The sequence below is a fragment of the Acomys minous genome (genome assembly GCF_964271855.1).
Source record: "Acomys minous genome assembly, chromosome: 16".
Lineage (NCBI taxonomy): Eukaryota > Metazoa > Chordata > Mammalia > Rodentia > Muridae > Acomys > Acomys minous.
Genome location: NC_140498.1, coordinates 60,992,330 through 61,014,284, shown reverse-complemented (window position 1 = coordinate 61,014,284; position 21,955 = coordinate 60,992,330). Strand labels below are relative to the sequence as shown.

The 21,955-nt window shown below is 41.7% G+C and overlaps 2 protein-coding genes across 2 annotated transcripts in view; one reads left to right on the top strand and one right to left on the bottom strand.

Moving 5' to 3' along the window:
* The window catches only part of LOC311587536 (uncharacterized protein), a 304,514-nt gene that overhangs the window by 12,499 nt on the left and 270,060 nt on the right, over positions 1 to 21,955 (bottom strand). The window lies entirely within an intron of this gene.
* Positions 14,808 to 21,955, top strand: part of LOC311586304 (uncharacterized protein) — a gene marked incomplete at its 3' end in the record, with an annotated part of 88,836 nt that continues 81,688 nt past the window's right edge. Inside the window, exon 1 of the mRNA XM_084762274.1 lies at positions 14,808 to 15,154. Coding sequence (XP_084618400.1) covers positions 15,039 to 15,154 — 116 coding nt within the window. The 5' untranslated portion in view covers positions 14,808 to 15,038. The remainder of the gene's footprint in view (positions 15,155 to 21,955) is intronic.

Below are 21,955 nucleotides of genomic sequence, written 5' to 3'. Positions count from 1 at the left end.
GGGCCCGATAAGGGGGTGGTTCTTCAGTCAGGAGATCCAGGAGGGGTCCCTCATCCGGTGGCAAGACCTTGGGGGGGGGCGCGTACAATGGCGGGGTAGAGACCTGCCCCAGCGGGGGCCGCTGGAGTCTGGGCCGGCGGCTGCGTCAAAGCGGAATGGGGACCGGCCCCAGGGGAAGCCGCTGGAGTCTGGGCCGGCGGCTGCGTCAAAGCGGAATGGGGACCGGCCCCAGGGGAAGCCGCTGGAGTCTGGGCCGGCGGCTGTTCTAAGGTGGGCGTGATAAGAGAGGTGGGGATAGTAGGGGGCTGAATGAGGAAAGGTCTGACCCATGGAGGAGGGTCACGAACGAGAGATTCCCAAGTCATTATGTAGGGGACCTGGTCCGGATGACCGTGTGGTCCAGGGTCTATAATTTTGGACTTGATCTGTAGAATGAGAGAAAGGTTAAAAGTGCCATCTTGTGGCCACCCGGTATAAAGCGTAGGCCATTCAGCGGAACAAAGAGTTTCCCATCTGCCCTTGCGAACTTCTACTGACAAATTGTGCGCTATGGCACGGACCTCTTTGAAGTGCTGCAAAGTAAGGGTTAGTGGGGTGACAAGAGTCTGACCCATGGTGCCGAAAATATAGAACGAAACACAACAGAGAAACACTACACACAGAAGACCAGACACAGCCTGCGCGGGACGCTTGCGCCAAAGCGAAAATAAAGCGGCGGTTGCAGGCGGCGGCTCGGCCGCCGCAGGGGATCCGTACCCCCCGCCTTCCAGATGAGGCGAATAGCCTCTCAGATGGGCCGGAGCCCCAAATAACCCTGGAGGAGACAGGGTTCTAGTACAGAATTCCACAGGGACGTCTCCCCGGGCCACAAGGGGGGAGTACAAGCCCGTCAGCTTCCCCCGCCCTTGCCAGATTCAGAGAGTTTGCGCAAACACCGAGACACGTAACGATTAACAACGATCAACAACGACAAAGCCGGCCGGCACAAAGACAAAGGCTTACCTCCCGAATTTGGGTCGATGGTCCCCAGGCGGGGGTCTCGATCTCGGTGGGACCTCCAAATGTAAGACCCCCGACACGGCGGTCTTAACGCGGAGACCCCCACCAAGAACCAACGAGACCAAGGCTTCGGCTGCAACAAGCAAGAGGCTTTATTATTAAGGGGACGGGTACCCGGGCGTTTCAGTCTCCCAAGAGGCTGGCGCGCCGGGCGAGTCTTTAGGGGGTCCTTTATAGGGAGTTTGGCGGGAAGCTCGGTTACAGAAGCGAAAAGCATAGTTACAGGGCTCTGATTGGTAAATTTAAATGAGGCGAGGTTATAGTCCGGTCATTAGGTGGGCTCTGGGAGCAGGGGAGTTTACCCGTTCTCTGGGCCAGGTGGCCATCCATAAATATCTTGTTTGACATGGAGCGAGGTTATGGCCCGGCCATCGGATGGGAACAGGGGAGTTTGCCCACTCCCTGGGCCAGATGGCCGACCATAAATATTTTGTTTGACAAGGACAAGCACGCTTTTATCTTTCTCCTCTGAGCTCCAGGCCTTATCTTATCTCGGGAACCCATTATTCTAGTCTTGCCTTGCAAGATAACGTTACTGCTGCTATGCTTGCTATGCCGGGTGCACAGGGGAGGGGGTCTTACAAAGTTTCAGATAATATGCCAGCAACCCCAGCACATTGGAGGCCAATTCATATCCTTGAATTTGACACCTTGGCTTTGTGAGGATCAGAACGAATAGGAGGTGTGGCCAGGTGAGGTAGAGCATGCCTTTAATCCCAGCAATCCTGAGGCAGAGGCAGGCCAATTGCTGGGAGTTAGAGACCAGCCTGGTCTATAAAGTGAGTCCATGACAGCCAAGGCTACACAGAAAATCCCTGTCTCAAAAAAACAAAAAGAAAAAATCCACAAACAAACAAAACCACCAAGAATGGGGTTGGGGCTTTGATGGAAGTCATGAAGTCATTTACCCTGGGCTATGGATCCTCAGTATAAATTTTGTAGTCACACCTTGCACCAAACTCTCCCCATACCTGTTAATCCTAATTAGAGTCCTGTTTTGCCAGAATGCATGTCTTTGTACCCTATTCTTGCCTGGTGGCCAGGGAGGCCAGGAGATAGTGTCAGAACGCCTGGGACTAGAGCAAAAGATAGTAATGAAGATGCTTTATGAATTTCCCAGAAGTTCTATGGTAGCTAACAATCTGCTGAAATTCTGCCCCAGGAGATCTTGGATCTTCATGGCCTTTGTAGCCGCTGTGTACAAATATATACAGGCAAACACCTGTAATCATAAAATAAAAACAAGGCTTAGAAAAAAAAGAAGGAATGGAATTCTCTACAGTGACGTCACAGGCCTCAGTCAGAGCAGACAGGGCTAGTTGAAATGAACTCTTTCGGGTCCTCCATGAAAGCAAGTGTGTCCTTCTTTTTATAATTGGTATATGTTCCTGCATGATTTTTACCCAACAGTAGCTGCAGATGTCTCTGTCTTTACATTGCGACCATCTTTAGACATGGATGTGCTAGTTGAGCATGAGTAGGATTAGGCAGAACTCTACATGAACTTGTCCAGACTCACGATATAGTACCCCAGGCTTTCTTTTTGGAGAGAGTTTTCTGAAATAAGGCTTTCAAAGTGGAAAGACCTTTCCTTAATGCGGATCTTTTGAGATGATAATATTGATCTTTAATCCGGGCCACAGCTATGGGTGTCAACCTACATATAAAGAAAATATTGTAGAAGGAAGCTTTCTTTCTCTGCCTGTTTTCATTAGTCTTGGCTAGGAAATTTTCATTCCTCTAGTGTCTTTACATCCTAATTTTTGGACTTCTGGAGTATACTGAGCACCAGATAAGACATCCAGCTTCATGGACAAAAAAAGTTCTAGAGTCTTTACATTTCTTTTGGTGGATAGTCAAGGTTGAATTGGCAGGGCCACAGTTGTGAGACATTCAAAAATTTTACTTTCAAAATACACAGAATGAGATCCATTCTACCAGTTGTGCTCATGTTGAGAACCTTGACTAAAAAAACTGTGTTTTTCATCAGCCCACAGTGGAAGATGTGCTGGGTAGCAATAGTACTTTTGTTGTTTTTGGTTTTTTGTTTGTTTTTCAACACAGGGCCTCTCTGTGTATCCTTGACTGTCCTGGACTCCCTTTGTAGACCAGGCTGGCCTCAAACTCACAGCAATCTGCCTGCCTCTGCCTCCCAAGTGCTGGGATTAAAGGCATATGCTACCACTGCCCAGCAGCAATACTGTTTGTAGAATCATTATGCCCTGATCCACTTCTCTTTAAGTATTTACTTACCTTGAAGACTACACCTTTTATAATTATTCATTTGTTAAGAGCTTAATTTGATTTTAGCAGAAGAAAACCCCTAAAGTAATGGAACCATCATTGAGCTTTTGGCAAGAGAAAGACATCTCATTTTGTTTGTGGTCTGGTTCCTGGTAAAACTGCTTCCTCTCTCTGTACAAATGCCTCTTAAGTAGCTTCTTTGGCTCTCGTTAGTGGGAGTTGGCCATATCCTATTCTACCAAATCTTCTCTGATTCATCACCTCTTCTTCCACACAATCATATCACTTTCAAGCATGGGTGCTGCTTCCTTCTTTAAATTAACTTAACCTTCAAGCAGGATGAAAGGACTATGTCACCACACCTGGATCTAAGCTTTTCTATACTTGATACCTGCTCTTAACCCAGGCTGGCCTTAGACCCAAATCTGTTTGCTTCTGTCTCCTGGATTAAAGGCATGTTTTGTATTACAGCTGAATCACACAGACGTAAAAGACCTTTGGATGTGATGTCTTTCCTGCCGGGTTACAGAAGCCTAAGAAAGTCTTTGAATGTGATCTCTTACGAGACCAGCCATGTTCTGAATTAACACATTTCTGCAGAAGGGGGCATCCATGGGAAGGGAGGGGTCCTTGGAATCCATGGGGGGTGAATCTAGCTGAGAGCCGTACCATCAGGTTTTAAGAGCCTGAAGTTGCCAACCTCTATAGCCACGTGGGACTTCCAGTGGAGGGAAGGGGATACAAAACCACCCTTAAGGCCTTCAACCCAACATTTATCTTGCCTACAAAAAGTATAGGGATAAAGATGGATTAGAGATTGAAGAAATGGCAAGCAAATAACTTGCTACTCTACATAAGACCTACCCAAAGGACAAAAAGCAAATCCCTGACACTATTAATGATACTTTGTTATGATTGCAGACAGGTTTCTAGCATAAGTGTTTTCTGAGAGTCTTCCTCCAGCAGCTGATGGAAACAGATGCAGAGACCCAGAGCCAAACAAGAGGCAGAGCGCAGGGAATTTGGGGGAAGGTTGGGAAGAAAGATAGTGGGATCCAGGGTAGTTGAGGACACCACAAGAAAACCTACATTCAACTATCTTGAGCTCGTGGGGACGCACAGAAACTGAACCATAATCAAAGAGCATACATAGGCTGACTACATATATATAGAAGATGTGCAGTTTGGTGAACATGTGGTCCCCTAACAATGGGAATAGGAGCCATCTTCACTATGCTGTCTGACTTTGGATCCCCTTTTCCCTATCGGTGCTGCCTCCTTAGGCATCAGTGGGAAAGGATGTTCTTAGTCGTGCTGCAACTTGAGATGCCAGGGGAGGTTGACAGCACTTGTGGGCCTCCCCTTCACTAAGGAAAAGGAGGGCTACTTGGGGAAAGGGGAAATGATGGTGGGACTGGGAGTAGAGGAGGGACAGGTCAGGCTGTAAAGTGATTTAAATCATTTGTTCATTAATGAGCGGCTCAGTCTATAGTCATGGATGCTTGACAGCATGAGAAGGAAGCTGAACAAACAGGTTCAAACTCAACACAGAAGAAACAAAAACATAAAATGGCTTGAGTCTACAGCCACTCAAATCTCATCCCTAAAAGGACATCTAGGTAAACTCCTACTACAAAAGCTCCACTAAGAAAGCAAATTAAAAATAATAAGAATAATAATAAAGTAAATAACTAAATAAAATAAGAGCCGGGCGTGGTGGCGCACGCCTTTAATCCCAGCACTTGGGAAGCAGAGGCAGGCCGATCGCTGTGAGTACGAGGCCAGCCTGGTCTACAAAGCGAGTCCAGAACAGCCAAGGCTACACAGAGAAACCCTGTCTCAAAATAAAATAAAATAAAATAAAGAAGAAGAAGATAAGTATTTAAAGAAATGACACTAATCAGAGTCATTCTGATTTGATCAATTAAGTTCTGATATTGGTCATTATTGACCCACAGTGAAAATGCATTTCAATCAACTTCAATGATCCTAACAGTCTGCAATAGCTCATCCACTATTCAGGAGTACAAGCCGGGCGTGGTGGCGCACGCCTTTAATCCCAGAATTCGGGAGGCAGAGGCAGGTGAATCGCTGTGCAGCCTGCTCTACAAAGTGAGTCCGGGACAGCCAAGGCTAAATAGAGAAACCCTGTCTCAGAAAACCCAAAAAAAAAAAAAAAAAAGAGTACAAAGACACTTCTGACACTCCAGAAAATCTTTTGATAGCTATATTTTCTAAAATCTGAAAATAAGTTATACCTTTACAATATACAATCGCACAGAATAAACATTCCCATTCTAATTGAGAGGAAGGTACATATAGTGAGACAAGATTGGATGGACACTATATAAATAAATAAATAAATAAATAAATAAATAAATAAATAAATAAAGCAACTCAAACACCAAATACCCTAGCTTTGTCTCAGATACATGGGGCTTCAGTTTCACAGGGTGTAGATGGCCCTAACTGCATTGTCTCATTCATCACTCAGTTTTGTTACTTTAACTCAGTATATGCATCTCTCCATGATGTATTTCTTAGAGCTTAGGTATCTCAACATCTTATGGTCTCAAAATGCAACACGGGCTACATAGCCAAAGACTGGTGAAATGAAATCTCACAGTTTCCTTACTGGGGCAGTGTCTCTGCAAAACATAAATACTGAACTGAATACGTTGAACTGAAGTCACAGAGACAGAATACATGATCTTGAATTGTGCATCTTTCTTGTTTTAAAAACCAATGCAATGGGGGCTGGAGAGATGGCTCAGAGGTTAAGAACACTGGTTGTTCTTCCAAAGGTCTTGGGTTCAATTCCCGGCAACCACATGATGGCTGACAACCATTGATAATGAGATCTGGTGCCCTCTTCTGGCCTGCAGACAAAATACTGTATCAATAATAAATAATATTAAAAAACAAAAAAACAAAAAACCACTACAGCAATGGGTGATCCTGCCAACCTTGGTTTCTAAACTGAGATGAAATATGCCAGCCACGGACCAGAGTTGCAGCAGGTTTTATATGAAGTGCCTGCTTTGCAATCACTTTGCCTATACTTTCCATTCATTTCAGGTGTAGGAAGAATGGGTGTTGCCCATCTTAGGCTTCCAAAGCAGAGTAGGGCTTTCTCTTTACTGGTGCTAAGCTCCTTGAAAATCCCTTCCTCTCTTTCAGGATTTGACTGCCATCTAAAACTACCTAGTTCTGTTTTTTCCCTAAACCCACAGACTGCACTTTCTTCTGCCCCATTTGTTGCTTTTTTACATGGTTCTGTCAGCTCACAGTCCAACATTGTATAAGGTTAGAAGAGAAACTCAACCTAGAAAATTATAACAAAACCATGGACATACATTGTTCCCTGGCTTGCTTGCTTACTTGAGCACTCTCTTATTTGCAGCCTCATCTTTTCCCAACCCAGGCACACTTGCTAGGGAATACTGCAACCCTAGTGGAAGAGCCTCCCACATCACTCATCAATCAGTATAATCTCTCACAGACATAGCAATCAGCCATTCTGATGAGGGCATGCCTCATCATTAACATTTTTTACCTGCTTTAATTGGCTTATCTGCAGCTGAAAGCTTCTTAAGCCTAGAAGCCTGCTAGCTTTGGCCTCTTGGGGTTCAGGAATAGCCCACACTGACCACATGGACACCAAACTCAGGTCAGAGATAGTTTACTGACCATTTAACAAAAACTGACTGGTCAAGAACATAGTATGGGTTTGAGAAAGGACACTGTGACCCAGACCATTCACAGAGTAATTCAAAAAAGATAATCAGGAAGAATCAATTTTATTTCAGGTATATTGTATCCTACTTAGGCAAGAAAGACTCTGTTCCTGCTACATTGTGCCTAGGTGGATAGACAAAGCATTTTAAACTAATTCGATGGGATATAAGGTAGAGGTATTGCGGATGTTCTAGTGCCCTACTCTTCTCCTGAGAAAGAAACAATGCAGGGTAATATTGCTTAACTCCAACAGAACACACATTTATCTTTTTTTTTGTTTTTGGTTTTTGGTTTTTGGTTTTTCGAGACAGGCTCTCTCTGTTTAGCCTTGGCTGCCCTGGACTCGCTTTGTAGACACATTTATCTTTAACTCAAGCAGAACAAGCATTTATCATTTGTTGTCACTGACTCATGGTATTGTTTGGTGCTTCCTATTGGACTGGATTCCTGGTACCCTGCCAAGGAAGAATAGAATCTCCGCAAAGAACTGCTTCTAAACTAGTTCACACCCTCTTTCTTCTATGAACCTTCTTTCTCCCCTACCTCTCGATGGTAGATTAAAAGCAAGATAATAGGATTTAGGCACCCTAAGTAAAGTAGGTTTTGAAAAATCTAAACCTACAATAGAGTTGGCACTGGAGCTCACAGAGTAGCTCCAGTTGAACCAATCTCCCAACCTGTGAGATCCCTGTCAGCAGCAACTACAACTGATGCTTTGGGTGCTGCTGCCTTTTCCATGGCTTCAGCTTCTCAGTTAACCCCAGGGGTGTGATCGCTCATCCCAGTACTGTGAAGATTTAGCCACAGCAGCTCTGCAGTCCTGGGGTGTTGCTGTCTGGAGGTGTGGAGAGGCCAACAATACAAGCTGAACATCTGAGAACCCTTCTCATGGAACACATGTAGTTGGCACCCAGGTGAGCAGAAGATGTAAAAAGGGGGCACTCAGGGAATGATGTAGGGGGATTCCAGGGCCAAAACTTGAAACAGCCCTGCCTGGCTGCTGGAGATCCTCAGAAGGGGACCTGGAAACTTTCTTGAAAAGTATACATAGTTCACAAAGAGAGTCCATGGCAGACAAGGGTTTACCTGTTGCTTGATTCTGCATGAATAATATGAACAGAAATATGCTTCAGCTAACTGCTATTAAAATCCAAAGAATTCACCAGATATTTACAGAACATTCCACACAAACACAGAAGAGTTTGCCTTCTTCTCAAAAGCAAATGGAAATGTCTCCAAATTGAACACATACTCAAACACCGTGAAAGTCTTAAAAGGTACTTGGTAATTGAAACAACCCCTGCATTCTATCTGACCAGCATAGACTAAAGCTACACATCATCAACAACAGAAACAAAGGAAGTCTTTAAAACTCATGGAAACTAAATAACTCCCACCAGAGTGAAAATGGGTCAAGACAGAAATAAAGAAAGATATTAAAGACCTTGTAGAATTCAATACAAATGAATGCACATCATATGTAAGCATATAGTACACAGTAAAAGTGATGATAAAAGGATAGTTGTTAGACCCTATTCGTCACCATGCACAAAACTGAAGTCCAAGTGGATTAAAGATCTCAACCTAAAACCACAGACATTAACCCAGTTAGAGGAAAAAGTGGGGAACAGTCGGGAACACATAGGCACAGGAGACAACTTCCTGAACAGAACACCAACAGCCCAGGCCTTAACGTCAACAATTAATAAATGGGACCGCATGAGGCTGAGAAGCTTCTATAAGCCAGGTGACACTGTCAAGAGAACAAAGCGACAGCCTACAGACTGGGAAAAGATCTTCACCAACCCTTCATCTGACAAAGGTCTAATATCAAAAATATATAAAGAACTCAAGAAATTAAACACCACCAAACCAAATAACTCAATAGCGAAATAAGGTGCAGAACTAAACAGAGAATTCTCAACAGAGGAATATCAAATGGCTGAGAAACACTTAAAAAAATTCTCAAACTCCTTAGTCATCAGAGAAATGCAAATCAAAACGACACTGAGATTCCATCTTACACCCATCAGAATGGCTAAGATCAATAACTCAACTGACACCACATGCTAGCGAGGGTGTGGAGAAAGAGGAACACTCCTTCATTGCTGGTGGGAATGCAAACTAGTACAACCACTTTGGAAACCTATCTGGCGCTTTCTCAGAAAAATGGGAATAGGGCTTCCTCAAGACCCAGCTATCCCACTCCTTGGAATATACGCAGAAGATGGACTACCACACAACAGGGATATATGTTCAACCATGTTCATAGCTGCCTTATTCATAATAGCCAGAACTTGGAAACAACCTATGTGTCCCTCAGCAGAAGAATGGATAAAGAAACTGTGGCACATCTACACTACGGAATACTACTCAGCTATTAAAAACAAGGAATTTCCAAAATTTGTAGACAAATCGATTGAACTAGAAATTGTCATAATGAGTGAGTTCACACAGAAGCAAAAAGAGCTAAATGGTATATACTCACTTATATCCAGACACTAGTCCAAGGTGTACGTCTCCATGAAAAACTGTACCTACCAGGAAAGTGGGTAAGAGGGGAGGACATCCTATTGAGGCTTTAGGTGTGAGAAGCCTGGGAGAATGAGGAAATAGAAGGATCCAGCAGGTCCTGGAAAACTACAGGCGAGTCTGGGCTCTGAGGTCCTCCGCAAACTATGGCAACAGCCAAGGAAAATATAGACAGTAAACCTCGAACCCCTACCCAGACTAGCCGATGGACAGGACATTCTCCACTGTTGAGTGGAGAAGGAGATCTAACTTTTACACAAACTCTGGTGCCCCATGTTTGGACATGTCCATTGGATGTAGATGCCTGGTGGCACTCAGAGGAAGGATAATAGGTCACCAAGGAGAGACTTGATACCCTATGAGCAAATACAGGGGGAGGAGGTCCCCCTCAGACACAGACATAGGGGAGGGGAGTAGGAGGGAAGTGGGAGGAAGGGAGGAATGGGAGGATACAAGGGATGGGCTAACAACTGAGATGTAATATGAATAAATTAATTAATAAAAAAAAGAAAAAAAAAGGATAGTTGACAGCACTAAGTGCATACATAACATATACAAAAATTTCTTACTAAGCACTTACCAGCACATATAAAAGTCTAGAACAAAATGAAGGAAGCACAAGTAAAAGTAGTAGACATGAAGAAACTATTGAATTAGGGCTGAAATCAAAAAATAAAAACAAAGAGAACAATGGAAGGATTTATAAAACACAGAGTTGGTTCACTGAGAAAAATCAACAAAATGGACAACCATTATTGAAATAACTAAAAGACAAGGAAAGAATAGTCACATTTACCAAAAAAAAAAAAAGAAAGAAAGAAAGAAAAGAAAGAAAAGAAAAAAAAGAAAAAAGAAAAAAGAAAAAAATGAGCAGGGTGCCATACAATGGGAAAATCTCCAAAATCATAAGGATATACTTTTATATACCTGTATTGCACCAAAATGAAAAATCTAAACAAAATGAATAATTTTCTTCATAGGTACCTATTGGTCTGCTGTATTTTGATGCTAACTAATATAAGACCATCACATCTGGGCAGGGCAAATGGACTAGAAATGGCTAAGATTCTAGGGCTTGGGAAGACCGAGAGAATCTTCGGATGAAGACAGATCTCAGGACAAGGGAGAAAAGGAGGTCTCACCAGCATGAGTTAGGTGGAGGAGAAGCACATGGCCAGCATGGATGGAGGATGTGTCCCTGATGAAGAACATTAGCAACTATATGGGATTCTGGATGTGAGGTAGCTTGATAGAAATTATTAGAATTAAATGCTGTGGGATTGGGATAGGTATCCCATACCTGCCCCACTAAGGAAGTAGTTTAGAGAATTAATATCTGCCCTGCCCTAGGTTTACTACGGGCATTTTAAAATATAAAAGGTGTCTGTGTCTTGACTGATTGCTAGCGGGTTATACTGTTGTAATAATAACAGGTATAGGCCTAATAATGTTAATTACTTACAGGTAAACATAACAACATGTAGCACTTACCAAAGTTAAACCCAAATGACATAACAATTTACCATAAGTAGACCTCTAACACCTAGTGACATGAAAGAATTCATTGAAAGACTCCAACAAAAGAAATGCAGGAGTGGGGCTGGAGAGATGGCTCAGAGGTTAAGAGCACCGTCTGCTCTTCCAAAGGTCCCGAGTTCAATTCCCAGCAACCACATGGTGGCTCACAACCACCTGTAATGAGATCTGGTGTCTTCTTGTGGTGGGCAGGATACAAGTGAGCAGAATACTGTATAAATAATAAATAAATCTCTTTATATACATATATAGAAAGAAATGCAGGACTGGACACTTTTAGTGCATAATTCAACAAGTCTTTCAAAGAAGACTTAGTTTCAATACTGCTCAAAGTACTCTACAAAATAGAAACAGAAGGAAAGTTACCCAGTTCATTTCATGAGGCCACAATACCTTAACACATGAAGGATGTAAAGACTCAACAAAGAAGGAGATTTACAGACCAAATTTGTTCATGAACATTGAAGCAATAATACCCTATAAAATAAATGTAAACTTAATCCAAGAACATATCAAAAAGATAACCCACAATGGTTGACGAAGTTTCATCCCATTGATGCAGGAATGGCTCATGACAGGAAAATCAGTAATGGTAAAATAAATAAACTGACATAGGGAAAAACATCACAAGGTCATCTTATTAGACACTAAGCAAGCCCTTCACAAAAATTCAACACCAATTCATGATAAAATCTTGGAGAGATTACAAATGCAAGGGACATACCTATACATATTAAACACAATTTACACAAGTCTATAGCAACACCAACTTAAATGGAGAGAACCTCAAAGCAATTCCACTAAAATCTAAATAAAGAGAAGTCTCTCCTCTTTCTCCATTTCTACTTAATATAACACTTGATGTCCAACCTAAACAATATGGCAACTAAAAGTGGTCAAGAGGGTGGAATTTGGAAAGGAGGCATTCAATGTATCCTAATTGGCAGATGATACTATAGTATATATAAGTGACACCAAAAACTCTACTACCAAACTTGTACTGTTTGACTTTGCCCTTCTGGGCAATGTTAGCCGCTGAGATCACACAGACACCAACAACCAGTAGCCTAAGTCTCAAATGTCTGAGCTGACTTAACTGTGTCAATGAGGACTGCATATATCTGCATAAGAGAGTCCATTAAATAGAAATTTAATATTCAGTGGCTAAAACTAACCTACCCAAAATGTTTACCCACCGATCTGGTCTGTTTCCATTCACATGCATGAATTAATCCATGCTGGGAGATGACATCATAATTCATCTTCCCTCAATCAGGTCTTTCTTCATAGTATTGACTCTTGCAGCTGACTGCCCTAAACATTAGTGTGTGAGCTAGTTATGGCCTGTCCTGCTTCACTCTGCAGTGTAAAAGTAAACTGTGCATCCTGTTCTGTTCTGAAGACAGAAGCCATGATCCACATGAAAATCTTATTCCTGATATGGAAATGGACAGTTCATTACATGACTAAAGTGAGTATTTTTAAACTCTTCTGTGGTACAATCCTTTAATTAAAGAACTTAAGAAGTTTAGTCAAGAAGAAAGCAAGGCCACTTCTCTGGGAAGCAACAGACAGGCTTCAAGGCCACCTGAGTTAGCCTACTTTATCAGAAAGACTTTTCTCAAAGACATTAGATGCAGCTGTCCTAGAATTAATATGCATACATACATACATATAATACACACAAATACAAAACTAACTAATAAAAAATCTCTGTAATGACAGCTAAAAACAGATTTTGTATTCTACATGCTGCTGCCATTAAGTTTCTTTAAATTTACTCCCCATGTTATGTTTTGAACAACTTAAATATGGACTGGACACAGCAAGCCTAGCCACTTAAGACATTCGCCCAGCAATGATATTGACAGAAGTATTTTTAAGGACACAGTGTCTTCAAACATCAGTGACAGAGTCCTAAGTGGAAGGTTTCAGAGGATGAGAAAGAAAGGAGAAGTAGAAAATAGAAAGTACAAAGGCTGAGGGGAGGAGGTTTTGCACAAGCTATGTCTCATATCAAGTAAGTTTTTAAAGAATTGTATCTTGTATCCTAGCATCCTGACTTCTAACAGGCCGGTTAGCCTACTGTTTTTCTGTGGGGTGTGTTGGAGGCAATCCTCCTTCAGCTAAATTCTAGCTGAGCTTTTTAAATTTCTACGAATTGCTCCATCCTTCACATCATCAATTCTACTTTTCTCCATCAAAGCTTAACACGGGCCAAATGTGGCCACATCTGGCCTTTGCTGACCACACAACCTCAGGGAGGACCCATGACACCAGCTCCTGTAGCCCACTTTTCTGATGTTCCCCAATGTGGGTGTTCAGTTGTCATCCACCTGGTCTGTTAGAGCCCACTTCTTTCTCCAACCCTGCCCCCTGCAAGGAAAGCCTCTGCACATTCTTAGCATTCCTTGAGATGCTCCAAGCCCCTCCCCTGGGGCCAAGGGCTTCCCTAGTACAGCAGGTGGCCAATACTTAATCTTCCTTCACCTGCAATCCTAGTTGCCACAGCAGGAGCTGAGGAGGGCAGGTGGGGGAGGGCGGGTCCAGTGGGGCGATTTCCTCAGGCTTTGTATACTGAGGCTCCTGAACTAGCCAAGGAATTTCACTTCCTAAGTATACTTGCCCGGTTTACATTTTTTTTTTTTTTTTTTTTTTTTTTTTTTTTTTTTGGTTATTCGAGACAGGGTTTCTCTGTGTAGCCTTGGCTGTCCTGGACTTACTTTGTAGACCAGGCTGCCCTCAAACTCACAGCGATCCACCTGCCTCTCACAGAGATCCACCTGCTTCCGTTTTACTGTCAATCTGGCCCCATTGACTTATTTCACCTGTGGAGATAACCCATGAGTCAGCAGTAACCCTGAGCTCAGCATGTTGCCACTTTGGCGCTTGCCTGAGCTTCCCTCACAGCACTCAGCAGCAGTGCGCAAAGCACAGCACACAGACCCATTAAAGAAAGCTCAGCTAGAGAGCTGCACTTGTGCGTGGCAGCCAGAAGAAAGAGCCTCATCTTCATATTGGCTGGTCTGCCTGGAGGCTCTGATTGGCCAGCAAGTCTCCAGGGACATGAACACCTCTCTTAGAATTACAGTGTCCTGAAGGGACACAGCACAATAGCTCATGGCCCAGGCTTCCGGTCCATTTGCAGAACTGCAGAGATGGGCATTTCAGTAGCACGGGTGCGTATTCTCCAGTAGCCTACTGGTCTCTCTTCCCACACAGCCCCACCACTCCAGCTAGCTCTCCACAGCAGCCTGCTCCTCCCGTTTGTGGGCAGTGACCCTCCACTCACCATGTCGGGACTTCGGAACTTGCTGAAGCTTCTCTCACAACAGCCAGCAGCAGAGGACAGAGCACACCACGCGGAACCACCCAAGCCTGCACAGCTCTTCAGCAAGGCTCCCGGAAGAACCCGCCTCCACGTCTCTGCCTGGAGGCTCTGATTCGCCACTACATGTTGACTGACATATACACTAACCATACTAAAAAAGTTTAGTACTGGAAAATACGTTAATATCACAAGAAATTAGAATAATCAAGAATGTGTACAATATCTATGAAAAAATAAAGGGGATGGAGAGAAAAAGTCTAAAACAAAAGCAGAAACATACAAAAAGTTTTTGACAAAAGACCTAAGTGTCGCGAGCAGAGAGTTTACACTCAGAATCCGGAACAAAGGAGGCAGGCCAAGTGCAAGTGGTACGTTTTAGCAAGAGAGCTTTATTAGCAATACAAAGACAACTACAGCAATAGGCGACAGCTAAGGCTCCAAGGCCATGCCACCAATACCATTCCATTATACTCTTAAAACTATCTTAATTCCAATAGGAGTAGCATTTAGCATCTTATAATATCAATGTTCTAGGAGCTTCTTATGATATCAATGTTCTAGGAGCTCATGCCATTAGGGTATACGACCTGATATCGCGATGTTCTGTCGAACACGTTCGCTGCTGCGACTTGATTCAGTTCTCAGGTTGTTATCTGACAGCTTGTCTGTTTGCTCCATCCGGGAAGAGCGCCTCGTCATATGGCAGCATTTCAGGTAGTCATGGTGACAGCGAGAGAGCTGGCTGCTGCTTCTCAGGGTTTTTATACTTATCCTCTCTAATTCACACATCTAGCTTTCTGCGTCACTCTTATCACCAACTTGCAGTCATGGCTGCTCTTAGGTCAGAATTTACTACTAAGGTTTTATCTATCACTCACACATCTGGTCACACGTCAGCTTTTGGACTATCAGCTGCTTTCTACACTGGGCTTTGAATCAAGCCCTTACATGTTTATTACACTAAGAAAATACATGCAGGAAAGTTTGTACTTGACTGATATTACACATTTACTTCTGATTCTATTTGTATAAATTTTAAATAAATGGAGTCACAACTCACATAAAATTAACTAAAAGTGAACCTTAACCTGTTATGTTGTGGACTTTCCATTTCTTACAAACAGGCCTCATATTCCAGAGTTCTCTCTCTGCACAGGAAGCTAATCTCTTGCTGAGGTTCTTAAAAGATAAAAACAATTTATTAGTTTTATATTTAAAATTTTGTTTGTTTGTTTTTGTTTTTTGAGACAGGGTTTCTCTGTGTAGCCTTGGCTGTTCTGGACTCACTTTGTAGACCAGGCTGGCCTGGAACTCAAAGCGATCCTCATGGCTTTGCCTCCCGAGTGCTGGGATTAAAGGCGTGCACCACCACGCCCAGCTTGTATTTTAAAAAATTAACTATATTGACTGTGAAAACAATTTCTTTCTTAGTTATGGTTTCATTGCTGTGAAGAAGCACTATGAACAAGGCAACCCTTATTTAAAAAGTAACATTTAATTGAGGGTTTTTTATGGTGTTAGACTTTTAGTCCATTACCAACATAGTAGGAAGCACAGCAGTGTCCAGGCAGACATGGTACTGGAGGAGCTGTACACTATGTAACTAGATGCACAGGGAGCCAGGAGGGGACTCCACAGTAGGTAGAAACTGAGGTTTTTGGTTTGCTTTTTGTTTTTTGGTTTGTTTTATTTTTTTTTTCAAGGCAAGGGTTCTCTGTATAGCCTTGGCTGTCCTGGACTCACTCTGTAGACCAGGCTGGCCTTGAACTCACAGACATCCACCTGCCACTGCCTACCAAGTGCTGGGATTAAAGGCATGTGCCATCATGTCCGGCAGAACCTGATTTTAGAGATCCCTTCGTTCACATCAACAATAAGATATTTCCTACTTTTCAGAATTTTAGCTGCAGCAGCTGATTGCCTATCCCATTTACCCTTGTGGAATAGATAATAAATTATTCCTTCTAATCTGATCTGGAGACAGAAAAACCAGGCTCCTTATGGAGATTCTTTTCCTCTGACTGCAATGGATAGTTGACTACAGGACTCAAATGGTTAATTTTAAAATATTGTCATGATACAGTCTTTATTGGTTTGTTTTGGAGTTTTTTGTTTTGTGTTGTTTTTGGTTTTTGTTTTGTTTTGTTTTTTGGTTTTTCAAGACAGGGTCTCTCTGTGTAGCCTTGGCTGTCCTGGACTAGCTTTGTAGACAAGGCTGGCCTCGAACTCACAGCAATCTGCCTGCCTCTGCCTCCCAAGTGCTGGGATTAAAGGCATGTGCCACCTCGCCCGGCTCATGATACAGTCTTTAAATTTAAGGATTTACATGGTTTCATCAAGGAGACAGCAAGGTCGCTGCCATGGAGGACAACAGATTAGGAAAGATACAACATGAGTAAACATTATTTCAGAAACATTTTTCTAAAAAGCTAGATGTGCAGATGTTCTAGAATTAACAAGCCTTCATAGGGAGAAATCACTCTATCTATTTAGGAGATTAAGAAAAAAACTTCTTTAATGATAGTGTGAAACCATATCTTGCCATTGCAAAAAAAGAAACCAGACTAGAAGAGATGTTGCATTTCACATATGCTGTCAATGTTACATGTTTTTTAGGATGGGGTTCTAGAGTATGCTTTGAACAATTTAATAGAGAGTAATAAGATTTCATGATACTATCACTTTATTGACTTTCATTTTTCTCCTGTCTTCATGTGTTATTTTGTATCTTTGAATAGCCCTGTGATTGTAAGTTCATGTATTGCATGGACCACATTTATAGCACCTTTTACTATAGAAGAGGTTTTTCACATATTGGAAGAGAACTGGGAGAAGTCAGATTTACCACTCTGATTGCATTAAGGTTTTTCCTATTATGTGAGTCATACTACAATTGCAAAGTGAACCGAGGCAAACAGAAGCAATCCACATTGATAGTGTTCATGGTAGCTTTTCTGCAGTGTGAGTTTGTGGATATATTGCCAATAAAATTGGAAAAGCCGTTAATTTTAAACACATATTACATTCAGAAATTCTACAAGTTATAGGTACTACTACAAGTATTCTAACTCTTCTGAGGAAGAGGGGGTTATATTGGTTTTTTTCAACGTTCCTATGCCGATAGTGCCTGTATCCATTGTGATAAATGACATATCTATTAAGGAAGATTACAAATGAAACGGTTTACCCTGCATTCACAGTCTCACTTTTTGTTTTTTTCAGTGAAACACTGCATAGGTATTAGAGTTTCTCCACAACAACATTCTTCACTTTCATAAATTGTCCCTCTCACTAAACTTAACAACATTACTGCAAATACATTATGAACACACAGCTTTATGATGGACTACTTGTTTATTAGAAAGTTTTGGACATAGACTTATCGCCTACTTAATGTGGATATCTTCTGCATGATCTAAGTGGTGTGAGAAAGAGACTAGCTTTCTCTTTCTAGAGAACTAGAACTAGAAAGAGTTCTATAGTCTAGCTCACTATAATTCAAATGGTGATATCTGTTAATGCATTATTTTCTTATCTTCTTTTTTAGAGAAATGTCTTACAAAAAATAAATCAGCTACCTGATTTTGAAGTACATGGTTTTGTCAGAATTTAATAATCATTGATACACTTCAAACAGTGCATATTTCCACTCTTGCTCTCTTTAGAACTTAAAGGATGCACTAAAAGTAATTCAGAGGCATATTCATATCAACTTGCACATGAAAATTACCTTCTATATCTTCTAGAACTTTTAAGATTCTCTTCAATCTTATGATTTTCCCAATTGTAACCTAAATTAGAGTATGAGAAAATGCATGATATATTATTGGAAAGTAGGCAAAATTCAAGTAACTTTTTTGTAAAAATGAGATTTACTCATCTCATTCATCCTCATTTTCAGTTGACATTACAATAACAAATAACAACAATGGAGAAAGAGTTACTGCTACATTTTTAAAGCAACATAAAATTCACAGTCCTACCTATGGCAGTGAGGTTCCTGTAGGTCTCCAGCATCACGTCTTTGTAGAGACTTTTCTGAGCAGGATCCAGTAAAGCCCACTCTTCCTGAGTGAATTTCACATTCACATCATCATAGGTCAATGTATCCTATAATATCTCATACAGGGGTGCAAGAGAAAGCATGATAGTGATAACAGTGTAGCTGTATCCTTTATTGACAATATATTCACATAATTCTGTGGCTTCCTACATTTATTTCCTGATACAGATGTTCTAATCTGTATCCAATGACTGTAACCAAGTCATTTTAAAAGGATCCTGAATACAGAGGTCCACATCTGTCATTCCTCAGCCCTTGAATAGTGTATAAGCTTGCAAGATAAATGCCAATCAACAGAGAAGAGGGGAGGGAGGCAGAAAAACAATTTAGGAATACTGGGCTCATGTCAGAGAAATTGTATAAACAATTACTAATGATAAAAATAAATTTTAAGCTGAGTATATTTTCTCATGCCTGTAATCTCAGTAGGCAAGATGCAAAGCCTTCAGTAGCACTTTTTAATTCAATCTATAAATGGTATGAGAAAACACTATAGATACAATACCCTGTACAATAGCCACAAATAATTTAAAACATCGTGGTGTAAAACCTAACAAGCAAGTGAAAGACTTGTATGACTATAATCCAAGGCTCTGATAAAAGAGACAATAAGAAATCAGAAGATGGAAAGATCTCCCATGCTCATGATTGGATGGAATAAAGAAGTAGAAACTGCCATCTCACCTAAATCAATCAACAGTTTTAATGTAATGCCCATAAAAGTTACAACACAATTCTTTGTAAACCTTGAAAGAGAAAACCTAACGTCATATAGAACAACAAAAAACCCAGCAGAGTTAAAATTTTTTCTACGTAATAAAGAAACTTCTGGAGGTATCAAATAAAAAAACACATGGTACTGGCATTAAACACAGACCAGGTGATCAATGGAATTGAATCAAAGACCCACAAATAAACCCAAACTCCTACTGACAATCTATTTTTGATCAAGAAACCAAAACTGCACAATGGAAAAAACAAAGCATCTTCAGCAAATGGTCCCGGCCAATCTCGATGTCTGCATCTAGCGGAAGACATGGAGATCTGTGTTTCTCACCTTTCACAAAACTCAAGTCTAAATGGATCAAAGACCTCCACATAAAACTGGATAGTGTAAATCTAATAGAAGAGAAAGTAAAGAATAGCCCTTAATACATTGGTAAAGGAGACAACTCTCTGAATGTCACAGGCACTAAGATCAACAACTATAAATGGGCCCTTATAGGACTGAAAATCTCCTGGAAGGCAAGGGATACTGTCAATAGGAAAAAATGGCAGATAGCTGACTGGAAAAGACCTTCACCAATGCTATGTCCGACAGAGGGATAATATCCAAAACACAGAAAGAACCCAAGAAATCAGACACCAATAAATCAAATCATCCAAGTAAATAATGGGGATAAGAGCTAAACAGAGAATTCTTAACAGATGAATCTCGAATCTCCAAGAAGCTATTAAATAAACGTTCAACATCCCGACTTATCAGGGAAATGCACATCAAAATGACTCTGATTTCCATCTTACACCTGTCAGAATGGCTAAGATCATGAACCTAAGAGACAGGACACGATGGTGGGGAAGTGGAAGAAGGGCAACATGCCTCCATTTCTGGTGAGAAAGACAACTTGTACAACCATGTTGAAAATCAATCTGGAGGTTTCTCAGAAAATTGATACTAGACATACTTAAAGATCTACCTACCTCAACAGCTATACCACTCCTGGGCACATAAATAAAATAAGCTACACCATAACACAAGGGCACTTGCTCAACTATGTTCACAGAAATTTAATTTATAATAGACAGAAACTGGAAAAAACACAGATGTCCCACAACTGAAGAATGGATAACGAAAGTTGGAAAAGTTACAAAGGCAATGCCACTCAGCTATTTTTTAAAAAAAACAAAACTTAATACGATTACCAGGAAAATGGATGAAACTAGAAAAGATGGATGGACCTAGAAAAGATCTTAATGAATGAAGTAACACAGATCCAAAAGATGTGAATGGTGTGTACTTCCTTATAAGTGGATATTAACCATGGATATAGAATAGCCATGGTGTAATCCACAGAACCAAAGAAGCCAAGAAGATCTTAAGGGAGGATGTTTGAAGTCCACTCAGAAGAGAAACTAAAATAGATATCTGAAGTAGATGAAGGGAAGGAACTAGGTGGGAGAAGAGAGGAGAGGTAACAGGGGTGGCATCAGCTGTGGGGAGAGTAGGGGAAGTGGGACAAGGAGAGAGAGCAGACATCAGTAGAAGGTGTAAAAGTAACTTTTATTCTCCTGAATCAATCGTTGTCTAGGAGGCTTACTACCTCCTCTGATGGCCTAGATCCAGACCTGGAAGCTCCTAGCCTCTGTACAATCTAACCTAGGCCTAGAATGTTTTCAGCCTCTGAGATACACTGGTTTTTGTTGTTGTTGTTGTAGGTTATCTTTTTGGTTGTTGTTGCTGTTTGTTTTTGTTTTTTTGTTTTTGCCAGACAGGGTTTCTCAGTGTAGCCTTGGCTATCCTGGACTCACTTTGTAGACCAGCCTGGCCTTGACCTCACAGCGATCTGCATGCCTCTGCCCCCTGAGTGCTGGGATTAAAGGCAGGAGCCACCACACCCAGCTTGAGATAGACTGCTTAAAGAGCACACCCTTACTTGTTCTTTCTGAGCTCTGGGCTGGCTGGTTCAACTCAGCTGTTCTGGCTCAAACTCTTCTCACAGCTGACTTACTTAATCTAGTATCTCTCAGCCCAGAATTGCTTTGCTTAGCCTCAAACTAACTCAGCAATCTGCTCTAATCTTCGGGATTATTCACATTATCTGCCTTATTCTCCGCAATCCATCTCTCTATTGCTGTCCTGGCAAAACTGCTTCCTCTCTCTGTACAAATGCCTCTTGAGTAGCTTCCCTTGGTTCTCTCTCCGGGGAGTTGGCCATATCCTTTTCTACCAAATCTTCTCTGATTCATCACCTCTTCTTCCTCCCAATTATAAATCACTTACAAGCATGGGTGCTGCTTCCTTCTTCAAATTAACTTAACCTTCAATTAGGATTAAAGGACTATATCATCATGCCTGGATCTAAGCTTTTCTTTACCTGATGCTTGCTGTATAACAGGCTGTCTTTAAACTCAAATCTGTTAGCTTCTGTCTTCTGGATTAAAGGCATGTTTTGTATTACAACTGGATCACACAGATGTAGAAGACCTTTGGATGTGATCTCTTGTCTGCTGGGTTACATACACCTAAGACAGTCTTTGCATGTGATCTCTTACGAGACCAACCATCTTCTGAATTAACATTCTTCTGCAGAAGGGGGCATCTCTGGGAATGGAAGGGTCCTTGAAATCTATGGGGGTGACTCTAGCTGAGACCTGTACCATCAGGGATTAAGAGCCTAAAGTTGCCAATTACTATAGCCAGGTGGGACTTCCAGTGGAGAGTGAGGGACACA